Source organism: Schistocerca serialis, chromosome 4 (genome assembly GCF_023864345.2).
Source record: "Schistocerca serialis cubense isolate TAMUIC-IGC-003099 chromosome 4, iqSchSeri2.2, whole genome shotgun sequence".
Taxonomy (NCBI): Eukaryota; Metazoa; Arthropoda; class Insecta; order Orthoptera; family Acrididae; genus Schistocerca; species Schistocerca serialis.
In genome coordinates this window covers 405,806,802-405,825,697 of record NC_064641.1, presented here as the reverse complement: position 1 = coordinate 405,825,697, position 18,896 = coordinate 405,806,802, and the positions used below count along the sequence as shown (strand labels likewise).

The 18,896-nt window shown below is 44.0% G+C and overlaps 1 protein-coding gene across 1 annotated transcript in view; it reads right to left on the bottom strand.

Annotated features, from left to right (window-relative positions):
• Window positions 1-18,896, bottom strand: part of LOC126473702 (uncharacterized) — a 109,824-nt gene that overhangs the window by 21,024 nt on the left and 69,904 nt on the right. The window contains exon 4 of the mRNA XM_050100942.1: window positions 8,154-8,499. Within this exon, the coding sequence (XP_049956899.1) occupies window positions 8,154-8,499 (346 nt within the window). The remainder of the gene's footprint in view (window positions 1-8,153; window positions 8,500-18,896) is intronic.

Genomic DNA, 18,896 nt, shown 5'->3' with positions numbered 1-18,896 from the left:
GAAATCTGCAGCAGTTTGCGGAAGGGTTGCGCTTTTGTTACGTTGAACGATATTGTTCAGTCGTCGTTGATCCCGTTCTTGCAGGATCTTTTTCTGGCCGCAGCGATGTCGGAGATTAGATGTTTTACCGTGTTCCTGATATTCACGATACACTCGTGAAATGGTCGTACGGGAAAATTCCCACTTCATCGCTACCTCGGAGATGCTGTGTTCATCGCTCGTGCGCCGACCATAACACCATGTAGAAACTCACATCTTGATAACCTGCCGTTGTAGCAGCAGTAACCGATCTAATAACTGCGCCAGACACTTTTCTTATATAGGTGTTGCCGACCGCAGTGTCGTATTCTGTCTGTTTAAATATATCTGTATTTGAATACGCGTGTATATACCAGTTTCTTAGGCTCTTCAGGGTAGGTTGCGATATCCAAGGTATGCAACCGTGAAAATACAAACAGTGATTACAGAAGGATTACGGACCATTACCATTTTTTTGTGAACGGATTATTTGATGCAACAAGTGCTGCAGCTCATCATCATCCTAAGGTCAAGTTCCCAAAGGCACTATATCAAGACAGCGGAATTCTTAATTTGTCAGCACAGTTGCTAAATGTGTAAGAAATTTTCAATTCTTTTTACGGCAAGCTGAAGAAGTTCAAAATTGATAATAAGTCTCTATTTCCACAAGTATAATGTGTTAGTTAGCGTTAATTGAAAGTTTAAAGCAGTTCAGGCAAGGACAATCGTAATTTTGATCATAGACTTTGCGCTAATGAAGAATAAAGTGTACTCGTCGAATTGCTACTCCTTGTGTCACTAGTGATTTGGAACTATACATGGAACTAGTAGTACCGATCTATTGCTTATATTCACATACCTCGACTCTTATGTTGATATTAAGCAAGCCTTTCCCAGTTCACTCGATAGCAAATTCATGGTCAATTCTACTTAAAACAGAGACCCTTAGGTTTGTCGACGTGTGCTATCAGATACGCTGCAAACTCATTCATGTCTTCGCATTCTTCTGACGGATCCAGTGTAACTAAAAAGTATTTGGTAACACTATAATAAATCGTAGCTAACATACGAAAAGACCCTAAAACACAGGCAGCGACTTTCAGATTCACGCCACGCATCAGAAAAGCTTACATGATCATCGACTAAAACAATAGCCGCAAGAAGCAGTGTGTTCGTTAACATAGTCGATCTTAAGTACCACAAGTCGTTTTCAAACAAAACCTTCTTCGCCTGAGAAGTACGGAAGAGAAAGGTAACGCCCTTCCTTATTTCTCACTTCAGCGAAACCAACGTCTGTGTCTTTCCATATATGTAAAGATTAATTACTGAAACCGGTCACCAGCCATTATTTTGATGATTGAGACTCTTGAACGTAAAGTTTCTTAGTCACTAAGTGCAGCATTTTATCCTTTGTTGACAAATGTTAGTGTTACAAAACTCGTTAGTTGGAAATAACGAAAGCTTCTTGACACCACAGCCTACCCGTTTTTCTGGTTGACATAGCGTATGCCAAGTACCAGACACAAAAATGCATAAGAACTTTACTTAAATATTAAACCTTTACATAATATTTGGACTAATCTATTCCCCTTTAGCCTGTTTGAATACCATATTATTTATTGCGGGGAGACAGGCTGGTGCTTCCATCACGGAATCATACGTGGGGTGAACATCTTGAGAAGTGTGATCCTCGAGCGGTCTAAGGCGCTGCAGTCATGGACTATGTGGCTGGTCCCGGCGGAGGTTCGAGTCCTCCCTCGGGCATGAGAGTGTGTGTTTGTCCTTAGGATAATTTAAGTTAAGTAGTGTGTAAGATTAGAGACTGATGACCTTAGCAGTTAAGTCCCATAAGATTTCACACACATTTGAACATTTGAACAGTGTGATCCTCATTGTCTTGAGATTGCATCCTGCAGGTGTCAGACGGGACGATTCACCGTTTCAGACGTCTCTTGGGCGACCGTTGCTTGCACATGTGATCTTCAGTGTCCGAAGACGTCTGGGGGTCAGGCACAAAAGCTTCGGTAGACACAATCATGTAGTTATGGGGTGTCCCCTGCACCAAAGATTGCACGCCACTGCACGGAAGGGAGGTATCCTTCTTGGTCACATCCCGAGCACCTCTTCGGCTGGCCATTTAAATTATAATTGCAAGACATCCACCAATATATAAGTAGGACAGCACGTGTTTCGTTAGATCTATGCGGACCTGTCGAACGCTATTTAGAACCGGGTATGTGGTGAACTGAAACTACTTTTCGGCTGTATGACTAATCAGCTTTCCAAATGGGTGGAACGCAGATACCACTACCTCTGAAGGCACCTCTGAAGAGAGTTCAAAAACACGTATCGTCCGCAGTCCAAGTCCCGCATGTTCCACAGTTACGTCACCGACGTGTCCATCTGAGCGACGGAAACACTTCGAGTTACACGCAGAATTCTGTCACATACTACTTCATTAACAAATTTCACGTACACCACACTGCTCATTAAAGACAGGTGGATGCCAACAAGATCTTTGCAATCAATCTTCACTTCTTCTCGATAAACTGTTCGATTTCAAGTGCTTCTGGTCTAGCATATTCAGTGTCGATTTTCTGTAGGAATAAACCATTCTCTTTCTAAGGAAATATAGCGTGCCAAGACAACAGAATCACGTAAACAACTCCGCGACCGAGTCGCGCGGCGAGGAGGTAAAAAAGACGTCCATGCCGCTAGCTTGCCAAAGGGCGACTGCCCTAGACCAACGGTGTATTTGCCAGTAACGCGGGAAAACTTCTCTTACTATCCAATGACGATTGCCTACCAGTGTCAGTCCAAAATTTTTCCCCAATAATCCTACTTCTCCAGCACAAACGAGGGAAAACTCCTCTTTATAAGAGAAGGTGTCACTGGTCTCTGACAGTGCCCAGTCCACAGTGAACTTCACAATAACGTGAAGAAGATCCTAGCAGAGGGGTCGAAAAGTCGATTCATTGAAGGAATATGACACTGGCCAGCAACCCAGAAGCTTTTTAACTTCAATAATTAAGTGGTTCAGTTTGTAATAGCATTAATCATGAAAGAAACATATTTTTTCGGGTTCTGCACCGGCGTATCTATATTACACGAGTCAATAGGACGGTCTTGCGAAGAGATTACACGAGACAAGGAAAAATAGGCTACGTCAGGGAGCGGTTTCAAATTGGAGACGAGAACTATACTATACTAAATGAAATAAACTACTATTGGGAAATTTGAAGCTTGACCTGCTCGTATAGCCTAATGCCTAGCGCGCTAGATTTGAAGATAGGGTACTGATAGAGATTCGGATCAACACCATGCAGCGTATTGAGGATCACGGGCTACAAAACCGGACACATGCCCGTGAGTTTTTGACGGTTTCTTGCCTTCATTTGTTCAAATGCTAACCTGGTCCCCAAATTAAAGACAATACGCAAAAAGATAAAATGAGTAAACACACAGAACAAAATGAGATATCCACTCTGCAGCAGAGTGTGCGCTGATATGAAACTTCCTGGCAGATTAAAACTGTGTGCCCGACCGAGACTCGAACTCGGGACCTTTGCCTTTCGCGGGCAAGTGCTCTACCATCTGAGCTACCGAAGCACGACTCACGGCCGGTACTCACAGCTTTACTTCTGGCAGTACCTCGTCTCCTACCTTCCAAACTTTACAGAAGTTTCATATCAGCGCACACTCCGCTGCAGAGTGGAAATCTCTTTCTGGAAACATCCCCCAGGCTGTGGCTAAGCCATGTCTCCGCAATATCCTTTCTTTCAGGAGTGCTAGTTCTGCAGGGTTCGCAGGAGAGCTTCTGTAAAGTTTGGAAGGTAGGAGACAAGGTACTGGCAGAAGTAAAGCTGTGAGTACCGGACGTGAGTCGTGCTTCGGTAGCTCAGATGGTAGAGCACTTGCCCGCGAAAGGCAAAGGTCCCGAGTTCGAGTCTCGGTCGGACACACAGTTTTAATCTGCCAGGAAGTTACACAGAACAAAGTTTACACCATTCGCAGACATATTGCGCACAAGACTTCCCTCCCTTAGGTTACCTTGAAGGCTCTGGAATCAGCTAGGGCATCCGGCTGCGAAGCTGAGTAGAATAATAAAATTGTACAAACGTTGGAAAAGTGGACATGGTTCTAGACTCTGGATAAAAATATGCAAGCGTCTATTGATTCTTGCAAGAGAATGCAGTATACCAATAAATTCCAAAACGCGATACTCAGTCATATCTTGTGTTTCATTGATCACAGCGATAAAATATCGAGTGTTTTGGATAGCCCTTGCCCTAGCGACTATTTGTATATCTAGCGGAATAACGGACATTCTGCTGCTATCCTACAGCACAGGACAAAAATTTAACCATTACGCACTTCCTTCAGCCCAGCAAAATTGAGCAGTTCAGTAGGTTGTTTTGCATTAGGTGTGGTCAATAGTGGACCTTAGACGGCTTATAAAAGCACCATTTGTCACGGGCGGTTCCTGAGGAAACCCGCAAAAAGCATGATTTCTGCCTATGAAAAATACAAACTATGAGGATGGTCTTTCCTATAATTTCTGTTCATGGTAGATCATCAAAATTTTTACCATATATTCTGTAGATGACAATATCGGGGAATTTTGAAACTTTTTGTCAATACCATTATCCGTTAACGAGATCTAGAGGTTCAAAGTTACCTTACCTATCCACAAAACCGCCAAAATTCGGTTTTAGCTGTTCTTGACCCTCCGTCTGCAATTATCTAAATAACTAATCACAGCAAAAGACTCAAATTTTAACCGTACACTCTTACATTCATCTAGAGCCGCCATTCTCCGGTTATGGATAAAATATATCCGTTATCAAGATACACGCGAAAAACATGATTTTTGTACCAAAAGTAACAGTTGTGCGGATGGACACTTCTATAATTTATAGCAAATAGTCGAAATTTTGCCATATGTTCTTATGATGATGTTCTCAGGAATCCTTGAAACTTTTTAAATATCATTATCTGTTACCGATCTCCAGATGCTAAAACTTACTGCACTTATGCACGTAGTATTCGGCTTGAGGGGTAAATGTAGTTTCAACTGACATAGTGAAGGCACGACAAGGAATCTATGGTCTTCCCAAGGGTTCAGATATCAGCAAACTATGGTTTTAGTCAGCATTTTTTCACCAATAAAAATCTATGACGCGCTATCTCTGTCTAATGTGAACTCCACGCCTATAACATATGCCCAAAGTGGTACTGCAGTGACAGAAATGTGTTAAAAATGGTCTAAGCGCGCCTGAAAAGAACTTACAGTAACTGCCAAAAATTATACAAAACTGAAAAGATTGCAAATTCAGTATAATACTTCTAATAACATTTTTGCTCTTTAAGATACAAATCAGAAGCCGGGTGTTTCTGATAAACTGCGATCGATGAGCAACGTATCCAGAAAAAGCATAAAGCAAAAGATTTTGTGTTAACTATTTTTATGGACACATATTTGTTTCTTATATCTGTCAAAGTATATAAATGTAACGAAATGAATAAATAAACTGCCAAAATTTCGCTCACCTACTGATTTCGTCTTTTGTATAAGCAGCACACCTTGCTGTAACAGGGAAAAGAAGAGAAGCAACGGAAAAATGGTCTTGTCGGAACACAAAAAGGCGAGTATGTTTCTCTGTAAACGACTCTGACGGGAAAGTGAGAAACCTCAGTATTCATTCTGCTTTCCTCACTAAAAGTTTCCAAAAGTTCTTGGCCGAATTACTTCATATTTTAACTAAATACTCTAATGAACTTCCGGGCAGACACAGGCTATATACTTTAATATAGCAAACAGCAAAGCCCTGCTTATGGCTTTTCAGTTTATTATTAGAATACAACTACAGAATCTCCAGTCACGAAAACTGACAACTGCCGGGAGAGCGGTATGCTGACAACATGCCTCTCCGTATCCGCATCTTGTGCCGCCTATGAGATGAGGATGACACTGTGGCCGGTCAGCACCGTTGGGCGTTAAAGGCCTGATCGGACAGTGTATTGTTAAAGAATCTGAATTTGCAATAACAGCAAACAAGTCTCAAGGTCAGAGAGCTGGAGGAAGAGGAGATGGACAGAGGGATGAAGGAAAGAAAGGAGGAGCTGGACAGAGAAAGTGGGCAGGAGGAGATACAGAGAGAGGGGTAGGAGAAGATGGACATAGAAAGGGGGACGAGGACATGAATAGAAAGAGCGAGAGAATGTGATAGCAGGAGGAGACAGAGAAAGAAGAGAGAAGGAGGACAGAGAGAGGGGGAGGAGCTGATAGAGAGAGGCGCAAGGAGGAGTAGATGGACAAAGAGAGGGGAAGGAGGAGATGGACAAAGACAGGGGGAGAAGGAGATCAGGTTTTATGTCAGTATTAGAAATGTGTATTAGAAATGTGTACGTTCGCTTTTCTTTCTTTTCCACTTAACGAGAATGCGCCCCAGCAACGCGTGGCCTAGAACAGCTAGTACGTCTCATAAAAAACAATGTAACATTTTGTGTTAAGATATTTCAGTGTACCTAAAACTGTCCTGCTACGAATCACGAATTTAATAGTGCTTGCTGACGAACTGTAACGTAGGGAAAAATTCGACTACATATTTCTAATCTGCCACTAAAATGCTGTAATATTAATGGAAAGATACACTACTGGCCATTAAAATTGCTACACTACGAAGATGACGTACCACAGACGCGAAATTTAACCGACAGGAAGAAGATGCTGTGACATGCAAATGATTAGCTTTTCAGAGCATTCACAAAAGGTTGGCGCCAGTGGCGACACCTACAACGTGCTGACAAGAGGAAAGTTTCCAACCGATTTCTCATACACAAACAGCAGCTGACCGGCGTTGCCTGGTGAAACGTTGTTGTGATACCTCGTGTAAGGAGTAGAAATGCGTACCATCACATTTCCGACTTTGATAAAGGTCGGATTGTAGCCTATCGCGATTGCGATTTATCGTATCGCGACATTGCTGCTCGTTGGTCGAGATCTAATGACTGTTAGCAGAATATGGAATCGGTGGGTTCAGGAGGGTAATACGGAACGCCGTGCTGGATCACAACGGCCTCTTATCACCTACAGTCGAGGTGAAAGGCATCTTCTCCGCATGGCTGTAACGGATCGTGCAGCCACGTCACGATCCCTGAGTCAACAGATTGGGACGTTTGCAAGACGACAACCACCTGCACGAACAGTTCGACGACGTTTGCAGCAGCATGGACTATCAGCTCGGAGACCATGGCTGCGATTACCCTTGACGCTGCATCACAGACAGGAGAGCCTGCGATGGTGTATTCAACGATGAACCTGGGTGCACGAATGACAAAACGTAATTTTTTCGGATGAATTCAGGTTCTCTTTACAGCATAATGATGGTCGCATCCGTGTTTGGCATCATCGCGGTGAACGCACATTGGAAGCGTGTAGTCCTCATCGCCATACTGGCCGATCACCCGGCGTGATGGTATGGTGTGCCATTTGTTACACATCTCGGTCACCTTTTGTTCACATTGACGGCACTTTGAACAGTGGACGTTACATGTTACGACCCGTGGCTCTACCCTTCATTCGATCCCTGCGAAACTCTACATTTCGGCAGGATAATGCACGACCGCACGTTGCAGGTCCTGTACGGGCCTTTCTGGACAGAGAAATTGTTCGATTGCTGCCCTGGCCAGCACATTCTACAGATCTCACACCAACTGAAAACGTCTGGTCAATGGTGGCCTAGCAACTGACTCATCACAATACGCCAGTCACTACTGTTGATGAACTGTGGTATCGTGTTGAAGCTGCATGGGCAGATGTACCTGTACACACCGTCCAAGCTCAGTTTGACTCAATGCCCAGGCGTATCAAGACCGTTATTACGGCCAGAGGTGGTTGATCTGGGTACTGATTTCTCTGGATCTATGTACCCAAACTGCTTGAAAATGTAATCACATGTTAGTTCTAGTATAATATATTTGTCCAATAAATACTCGTTTATGATCTGCATTTCTTCTTGGTGTAGCAATTTTAATGGGCAGTAGTGTATTAGCCTATTGTAACTCACTCATGTTCACAAGCTTCCTTATGCAGGGATAACCAAATAACAGAAAATAAAAGTCGCAATGCTGACCTCGTAGCATCCTCGAGGACACTGCTGAGAGGGTAGAAACGTGACGGCTCCTTGGACACCTCGCAGAGCATGCGCTGTCGGCAGTCCTCAGACATGACCTTGAGGAACTCGAAGTAGAAGTCGAGTTTCTGGAGGCGGTGGCGCACATAGAGCAGCTCGAGGTCCGGCTCGACGCCCGCCTCCAGGTAAGCGGTGGCGGCGTGGTGGGCGTGGCCCTGCAGCAGCATCGGGTCGTCGTCGTCGGCTGGCAGCGGGCCCGCGTGTCCGGACACCACCCCCGCAGCCGCGCCTGCTGGCGCCGCGTAGCCCTCCACCACCAGCGGGTCGTCCAACACGTACACGCTCGCTGTGTGCCACGCCAACTTATCACTGTTCTTAATCTAACATTTCCTAAGTACAGCACTTGATTAACGATTCGTTACACAAAATGTTCTGATGAAAAAAAATCGCTACCCCAAAAAGTAATTAATGTAGTGTATTGAAATTTCTGGGATACTTTTTATAGGTAACACATTTAAGTGATGAATATTGCAGGATCACTGTAACTGCGAGACAAGCGTTCTAAATGTGAAATGCTGGTTCATTAATAACCGGTGTAACCCTCAGAATGTTGAATGCAGACTTGCAGACGTGCATGCGTTGTGTTGTACAGGTGCCAGATGTCAGTTTTTGGGATGGACTTCCATGCCTGTTCCACTTGGTCGGTCAATTCTCCGACTGTTGACACTGTATGTGGATAACGCTGGAATTGTGGTCCTTTGATGTGCAGTTTTTGCTCGATTGGAGACAGATCTCATGATCTAACAGGGCAAGGCAACATGACGATACTCTGTAGAACATTTTGGGTTACAACAGAGGTATGTGGCCAAGAGCCATCCTGCAGGAAAAATCGCTTAGATGCTGTTCATGAATGGCAGCACAACAACTCGAATCACCAGATTCATATACATAGTTGCCTGTTGCACTTGGTCGGTGAGTTTTGCGACTGTTGATACTGTATGTGGATGACTCTGGAATTGAGGTCCTTTGATGTGCAGTGTGTGCTCGATTCGAGACAGATCTGATGATCTAACAGGGCACGGCAACATGACGACACTCTGTGGAACATTTTGGGTTACAACAGAGGTATGTGGCCAAGAGCCATCCTGTAGGAAAACATCGCTTAGATGCTGTTCATGAATGGCAGCGCAACAACTCGAATCACCAGATTCATATACAGACTTGCAGTGAAGGGGCGTGCTCCTGCTCCTGCTGTCATACGAAACTGCTCCCCAGACCATAACTCAATCAAGGTATAGATACAGTGCGCCTAGCACGCAGGTAGGTAGAAAGGCTGGTTGCAGGCCCCCAACTGGCCTCTTTCTAACCAACACACGGTCATTACTGGCAATGAGACAGTACAGCATTCATCACAAAACACAACTCTGGCCTCCAATGTGCTCTCCCTTGACACCACTAAAGTAGTAAATTGGGATGGTGTGGGGTCTGTGGAATGCACGCTACTGGGCGTCTGGCTCGGAGCTGTCCTTGAAGTAACTGATCTGTAGCAGCTCAAACTGCTGCTGCAGATCCAGTAGGATGCGCCAGAGTATACCGAACGCGATCGTCTTTCTTCTCAGTAGTGCCACCTGGGCGTCCGCAGCCTGGTCTTCTTGCGACAGTGCATTCTCGTGACCACTGCTGCCGGCAATCAGGTACATATTCCAGGAATGCCTTTGTGCAATATCACGGAAGAAACATCAAGATTCTCTTAGCTGTTTGACACGACCTCGTTGAAGCTCACAGAGCTGTCGTCTTAAATGCATTCTAAACTAACTTCAGCTCACCACGTCCGGTCTCAAAGGTAACTAACGCTCTTGACGGTTACGGAATGTATTTAAAGAACACCTGATTTTCATCCTCATAGTGGCGCTACTAGCGCCACTCTTATGCGACTGGCGGGAAATCTGAACAGACATCATCTTTCAGATGTAGAAACACGCCTACCAACTTTAATTTATGACGCGCAATTTCTTCTTGGTCTTGCATTGTTTTCGGTCCGTGTTCTTTCGAGATTCTGCAAAAATGGAAGATTTTCACGGTCTAAATTATATTAAAATAACTACTCTGTTCTATTTGTTTTCATTCTAAGGTCTTTTAGATTTCGTTAGAGAGACCCAGCTGTAACCTCCATGTCCATTTTTACTATTTAGTTCGTTAATATTTACGCAACAGACTCGTTAGCAGGTAGCGCTCACGTCAGTAGAATGCATTCGTTATTAGCAATGACAGGGTAGCTTAACTATTACGAACAGGTTTAGGTTTCTTGTTACACATTACTTATGAAAGAAAATTTTGAAATAGTAACAGTTTTTAACCTCAAGTTTCAATGTTCTCTACATTTTTTCTCAACAAATCTGTTCCAAATGACACACGGTCATGCGACGTACCAATATTCTGAGTAGTCCATTAAACGAAATTTTCTGACGGTGATCACTAGTTTTCTATCTGCTTTGATGGGGCCCGCCATGAGTAACTCTTCTATGCCAACCTTTTAATCTCAGATTATCACTTGCACCCAACTTGCCCCATTATTTGTTGGACACATTCACTCTCCTTCTTTCCCTAAAGTTCTTATCCTCTGCAGCTCCCCCAAGTACCGCGGAAGTTATTCCTTGATGTCTTAGCACATGTCCTATCATTCTGTCCCTGGCTCCTATCGGTGTTTCCCATATCTCGCTCTACCCGCCGATTCTTTAGAGAATCTCATTTCTTATCTTACGTCTACCTATTATTCAGCATCCTTCTATAACATCACATCTCAAACGCTTCGATTCTTTCCGGTTTTCACTCAACTCATGATTCGTCCTGTATACAATGCTGTGCTCCATTCTACATTGTTGTGGGCATTTGTAGAAATTTCTTCAGATTAAGGCCGAAGTAAAGTTATTTTCATCAAGATGCCCTCTTTACCAATTCTAGTACGCTTTTTATGTTCTTGTTCCATTCGACATGTATTTTTTTTCAGAGTGGTATAATTCCTTCACTTCGTCTGCTTCGTGGTCCACAATTTTTTTATTCATTTTATTGCTAATCTTACTTCTGCTATGCCTATTTACTTTTCTCTTACTTCGGTTTACTTTCAGTCCACATTTCTATTCTACAGGTCCTACAGTTCTTCTTCACTGTCACTGACGACAGCAATGTCATCAGCGAAACTTATCACTAACATTCTTTCATCGTAAATTTTCTTTCATTTCAGTCACGTTTTATCGATATGTACATTGAACTAAAAGGGCAAAAGACCATCTCCAAATCTCATACCTGAACAATCGTTCTTGACATTCCGTCTTGTTCATTATGTATCAGATGATGAAGAGACAGAGAAAGTGTACGAGAATACTGAAGGGGTAATTCATTACGTAAAGCGAGATGAAAATGTAACAGTCATGTGGGAATGGAGTGCTGTTGTAGGGAAAGAAGTGGAAGAAAAGAGTTACAGGCGAATATGGGATGGTACTAGGAATGAGAGAGGAGAAAGACTAAGTGAGTTCAGCCAGTATTAGGGAATACTCAGTTCAAGAATAACAAGAAGAGGAGGTACACTTGGAAAGTGCCGGCAGTTACGGGATGATTCTAGTTATATTACGTTATGGTCAGACAGAGATTCCGAAGTCAGGTATTGGACTGTAAGGCGTATCCAGGAAAAGATACAGACTCGGATTGCAATTTATCAATGATGAAGGACAGGTTGAATTTTAAGAGACTAATCAGGAGGAATCAATGCGCAAAAAGGTGGGAATACGGAAGTACTTATGAATGAAGAGATACGCATGAAGTTCTTTGTGACTATAGATACTCCGATAATGAACAGCTCAGTAGGTAGTTCACTTAAAGAGGAATAGGTATCTCCAAAGAGGGGAGTCACGGAAGTTGGCAAGAAAGCCATAGATACAAGGATGGTAATTCCGAGCAAACCGTGGGTAAAACCGGTACTTCAGGTGATCGACAAAAGAACGAAGTAGAAAAATGTTCAGGGAAACATAGGAATACAGAAATGAAATTCACTTGGGGATGAAATAAAAGGAAAGTGCTGGAAAGGTAAGGGGAAATGGCTGAATGAAAAATTTATAGAATTAGCCTTATGTATCCAAGTTGCTGACAAGAACAATATAAAATTGAGGTTATGTAAGAAACCGGTCAGTTTGGCTTTAGGACCTGGAAAAATCTTTCTATAGTGTCAAATGGGGCAAAACGTTCGAAATTCTCTGAAAAGTAAGAGTACACTGTATAGAAATACGGGTGACATACAATACCTACAAGAACCAAGAGGGAATAATAATACTGGAACATCAAGGACGAAGTGCTCGGATTAAAAAGGTTGCAAGACAGGTATGTAATCTTTCGCCCCCACTGTTCAATCTCTACATCGAAGAAGCAATAACGGAAGAAAATCAATGATAAGATTCGCTGATGACACTGCTATCCTCGATGAAAGTGGAGATGAATTACAGGATCTGTTGAATGGGCTGAACCGTCTAATGACTACAGAATATGGACTGAGAGTAAATCGAAGAAAGACAAAAGTAATGAGAAATAGTGAAATGAGAACAACGAGAAACTTAATATCAGGACTGATAGTCACGAAATAGATGAAGTTAGGGAACTCTGCTAACTAGCCTGCAAAATAACCCTGATGGACGGAGCAACCTCTCGCAAAAGGGCATTCATGGCCAAGAGAAATCTACTAGTATCAACCATAAGACTTCCTTTGAAGAATAAATTTCTGAGAATGTACATCTGGAGCTCAGCATTGTATCGTAGGGAAACATAGACTGTGGGAAAACCAGAATAAAAGAAAATCTATGCATTTGAGACGCGTTGCTGCCGGCGAATGTTGAAAATTATGTGGGCTGGTGAGGTAAGGAATGAGGAGGTTCTCCGCAGCCTCGGCGAGGAAAGGAGTATATGGAAAACACTGAGAAGAAGAAGGAACAGGACAATAGGACATCTGTTAAGACATCATGGAATAACTTCTATGGTACTAGAGGGAGCTGTAGAGGCTAAAATCTGTAAAGGAAGACAAAAATTGGAATACATCCAGCAAGTAATTGAGGACGTAGGCTGTAAGTGCTACTCTAAGATAAGGCGGTTGACATATGAGAGGAATTCGTGGCGGGTGACATCAAACCAGTCAGAAGACTGATAATTCAAAATAAATAAATAAATAGATTATCTCAAACTCAATTTAGCCTGAGTTCGATTTCTTGCTCCTGTCACTCGCGGTCTCAAAACTTTGGATTTAATATTTTAAGTAAGTATAACCCCTTGTAGGTGTGATCCGTCTATGAGAAATTTCAATGAAGCCAATAAAAACTCTGTCTATTTTAATACTCGGTGATGTTGAAAACTTTTAGACGCTTGAGGTCAACATAAATAAAACTTCCACGAGAGATCATCATTATAAGAGCTACTAGTGCCTCGCATTTCTGAGCCACCACAGTCGCACCAAGCGGAAGATTCCACAATTTTCGCAATTGTGAGTGCGATAAATTGAAGATACAGTTTTCATCTTTGGCGCGCCAGTCTAGAGGGCTAAAGTCCGTGTAATTTGCACGATTATTTACGTATATAAGCCGACTTAGAATTTTCATTTGTGTGCCATCTCTTATGCCACACAGGTTTCATTCAAAATTCTACAATGTAATATTTTACGATTTGAGTCTTTTCCAATAACGTTTTTGCATCATCACCCGTGAGTATCACAGTATATCGTACATTTTCGAACATTTGCGAGTGCGAAGAGAAACTCGTGCCATATCGTCATTTGCGTATTGTAATTGTGCTTTAAAGAAAACTCGCTCAAAAATAATCCCTCCTTGATTACATTGTATATTTAAGTGAATAAAATATATTTTTGAGAATTTTCGAATGCTTGCGAGTGTTTGGTATGTGCTTTATACAAATTTAGTACGTTAAATGTGTCTGTAGCTAAGGTTTCCCGTCGGATAGACTGGTCGCCAGATGCCATTTCGCAGACTTGCTTATCGATGAGGATGACATGAAGATGAAGACAACACAACGCCCAGTGATTGAGCGGAGAAAATCTCCGACCCGGCCAGGAATCGAACCTGGACCCCTCGCATGGCATTCTGCCGCACTGACTGCTCAGCTATGGAGGGAGACTGTAAATAGGTGTATTTAAAAAAATAAACTGGTGATTCCAAATTTCAGTGCTTATCTACGTGAAGAAATATACGGTTTCATGATTTTCCTATGTCCGAGTGTTACTACGTAGTAAATCGGCGTTTGTGTTTTACACTTGCTGTGAATAACTAACATGTAGTGCCACATTAAGTTTTCTCGTTTAACAGGAGTGCATTATATTATCTTGATTAATCGTAAATTAACGCTCTTGCCCAATTTGTTTTAGGGAAACAATACATTTTATACCAAATTTTTCTGTTATCGTGATAGCTATCTTGTTTTGGCTCTTAATCGCTTTCGTTCTTAATGGCAACTGGTAATACTTGTAGTATGTCAAGCACATAAATTAAAAGAGAATCAGGAACATTAAAGTTGTTTCTTTATTTTTCTGTAAAATAATGCACCAGCAAAATTTCAGCCCAACTGTGTCTACTGTTCTCGGACACGGAATGAGTTAGTTGCTATTCGTTAGTAGTTGTAAATCGTCCTGGACTCGCTGTAGGAAGCTGCTGTGCATGGATGTTTTGGGAGGCCTACTGAGAGGCATGTTCCTGGTAACAATGGTACCTCAAGTGTCCTGTCTTGTAGACACTGTCTCATCGACAGGAAGTACAGGATCCGTCACTACTCCTCCACTTCACTGTGAATGGAATACGACACGTAAGGATTACTTTCCCAATAGAAAGTAGTCTCAAGATGTTACTAACAATTTCGAGGTGCTGCCTTGCACTGAAACTGAAACTGAGCCAGTGAGATTCTTTTCAGCTGTTGTGAAACGTGCTGCGTCCCATGTTAAGGGAGGCAAACGCAAAAGTGTAGTGTGCTATGACGAATGATGGTACCCCTTAGAGAAGTGGCAGCAAGAGTTAGGAAGAAGTGCCATGACCACTTAGTCATTGCCTGTGGGAGCTTATTCAGCATGATGAAGATGCTATTCCGGTAACCACTGAAGGTTCATCCATTGGCACATTAAGGTGAACGTTGAGACAACCGATGCCTGTCGTTTGTGCCCGGGTGTGATAACTGCGTCATTCAGAGAAGGTCTAGAGTACCAGCCTTGCGCACGGAGTTTAAACGAAGATCACACTCTACAGAATTGTACCCATAGCTTATCGTGGCCCCCTGCCTATGAGTCGAGGAGAAGGTCTACCTACAAATGCTATGAGCATAAGTTTGTCTTTCCTTAACCTATCTGCCAAGCTAAGTCGTAGGGTCAGTATTGCCTAGGGTGACCAACTTTCCAGTTTTTCACGGGATATCTGGTTTCACAGCAGTTTTTTTATCCTACCCGCTCCATTGCTGACAATCTGTTTTTCCCGAGAATTTAGTCAGTGATCCCTGTTATAAGTATTAATACAGTGAAGTACTGTCGACATTTGGGCATAAATCACATTAAAAATCGGACAGGTGAACTAGCAACAGTTTTTCGTACCGTTAAATATAACATCAGCTATAGAGGTACGGACTGTGGAAATAAACTAGGGAAGGATGCTTTCCATAACACTAATTTGTAGATGTAAATAAATACTTAAAGGATTCATGTAATATAAATATACAAATCCGTTATTTTTTCCGATTATATCTGTGTGTTACACTGAAGCCCCATAGAAACTGGTATAGGCATGCGTATTCAAATATGGAGATATGTAAACAGGCAGAAAACGGGGCTGGGGTCGGCAACGCCTATATAAGGCAACAAATGTCTGCCGCAGTTGTTAGATCGGATACTTTTGGTGCAATGGCAGGTTATCAAGATTTAACTGAGTTTCAACGTGGCATTATAGTCAGCGCACGAGCGATGGGACACTGCATCTCCGAGGTAGCGATGAAGTGGGGAGTATCCCGTAGACCATTTCATTAGTGTACCGTGAATATCAGGAATCCGGTAAAACATCAGATTTCCTACATTCCTGCGGCCGGAAAAAGATCCTGCAAGAACTTGACGAACGACGAATTAAGAGAATCGTTCAAGGTGACAGAAGTGCAATCCTTCTGCAAACCGCTGTAGATTTCAATGCTGAGTCATCAACAAGTGTCAACGTACAAACCTTTTAACGCAACATGACGTGATTACCCTTGATGACTGTACGACACAACTCTTTACGCCTCGCCTGGGCCCGTCAACACCGATATTCGACTGTTGCCAGGTCGGACGAGTCTCGTTTCAAATTGTATCGAGCGGATGTACGGGTATGGACACAATCTCATGAAACCAATTACCCTGCATGTAAATAGGGGACTGTTCAAGCTGATGGAGGCTCTGTAATGGTGTGGAGCGTGTGCAGTTGCAGTGATATGGGACCCCTGATACATCTAGAAACGATTCTATCAGGTAATACGTACGTTGGCATCCTATCTGATCACCTGTACCCATTCATGTCCATTGTGCATCCCGACGGACTTGAGTAATTCCGGCAGGACAATGCGACACCCTACAAGTCCAGAATTGCTATAGAGTTGCTCCAGAAAGACTCTTCTGAGTTTAAATGCTTCCGCTAGCCACCAAACTCCCCGGATATGAACATTATTGAGCATATCTGGAATGTCTTGCAGTGTGCTGTTCAGAAGAGATCTCCTCCCCTTCGTACTGTTACTGATTTATGGACAGCCCTGCAGGATTGGCTCTGAGCACTATGGGACTTAACTTCTGAGGTCATCAGTCCCCTAGAACTATTTAAACCTAACTAACCTAAGGATATTACACACATCCATGCCCGAGACAGGATTCGAACCTGCGACCATAGTGGTCGCTCGGTTCCAGACTGTAGCGCCTAGAACCGCTCGGCCACCGGCAGGATTCACTGTGTCAGCTCCATCCAGCACTACTTCAGACATTAGTAGAGTCTATGCCACGTCGTGATGCGGCTCTTCTGCGTGCTCGCGGGGGCCCTACACGGTATTAGGAAGATATACCAGTTTCTTTGGCTCTTCAGTGTACACGTCATAACAAAATAAATTTTTGTACAGACTAGATCAATATTTTCCTCCGTAGACCCAAAAATTAAGTGATCATCGCAGGTGTCGGAAACATCAGAAGCATAATATGGTGTGTCCCAGTAGAAAAGTTCAAGAATCACGGTTATGACGGGACCGAACATTCGAAGCAAAGAAGTCAGTAAATATGGGCTCTAAAATCAATACCTTAAGTGCTATGACCGATCCACCTTCTAGGTTGCAGAAGAGAAGATTTGTTTGACAGTGTCGTAGCTCTTAACGTAAGCATTTTGAAGCCCACATTTGTTAGTCTCCTTTGCTTCGAATGATCATTCATGTCATATCCTTGAATATTATATCTGTGAAAAGGAGTGGCCTTACAGCTGTCAGATAATTGTGAAACTTTATTATACACTCCTGGAAATGGAAAAAAGAACACATTGACACCGGTGTGTCAGACCCACCATACTTGCTCCGGACACTGCGAGAGGGCTGTACAAGCAATGATCACACGCACGGCACAGCGGACACACCAGGAACCGCGGTGTTGGCCGTCGAATGGCGCTAGCTGCGCAGCATTTGTGCACCACCGCCGTCAGTGTCAGCCAGTTTGCCGTGGCATACGGAGCTCCATCGCAGTCTTTAACACTGGTAGCATGCCGCGACAGCGTGGACGTGAACCGTATGTGCAGTTGACGGACTTTGAGCGAGGGCGTATAGTGGGCATGCGGGAGGCCGGGTGGACGTACCGCCGAATTGCTCAACACGTGGGGCGTGAGGTCTCCACAGTACATCGATGTTGTCGCCAGTGGTCGGCGGAAGGAGCACGTGCCCGTCGACCTGGGACCGGACCGCAGCGACGCACGGATGCACGCCAAGACCGTAGGATCCTACGCAGTGCCTTAGGGGACCGCACCGCCACTTCCCAGCAAATTAGGGACACTGTTGCTCCTGGGGTATCGGCGAGGACCATTCGCAACCGTCTCCATGAAGCTGGGCTACGGTCCCGCACACCGTTAGGCCGTCTTCCGCTCACGCCCCAACATCGTGCAGCCCGCCTCCGGTGGTGTCGCGACAGGCGTGAATGGAGGGACGAATGGAGACGTGTCGTCTTCAGCGATGAGAGTCGCTTCTGCCTTGGTGCCAATGATGGTCGTATGCGTGTTTGGCGCCGTGCGGGTGAGCGCCACAATCAGGACTGCATACGACCGAGGCACACAGGGCCAACACCCGGCATCATGGTGTGGGGAGCGATCTCCTACACTGGCCGTACACCACTGGTGATCGTCGAGGGGACACTGAATAGTGCACGGTACATGCAAACCGTCATCGAACCCATCGTTCTACCATTCATAGACCGGCAAGGGAACTTGCTGTTCCAACAGGACAGTGCACGTCCGCATGTATCCCGTGCCACCCAACGTGCTCTAGAAGGTGTAAGTCAACTACCCTGGCCAGCAAGATCTCCGGATCTGTCCCCCATTGAGCATGTTTGGGACTGGATGAAGCGTCGTCTCACGCGGTCTGCACGTCCAGCACGAACGCTGGTCCAACTGAGGCGCCAGGTGGAAATGGCATGGCAAGCCGTTCCACAGGACTACATCCAGCATCTCTACGATCGTC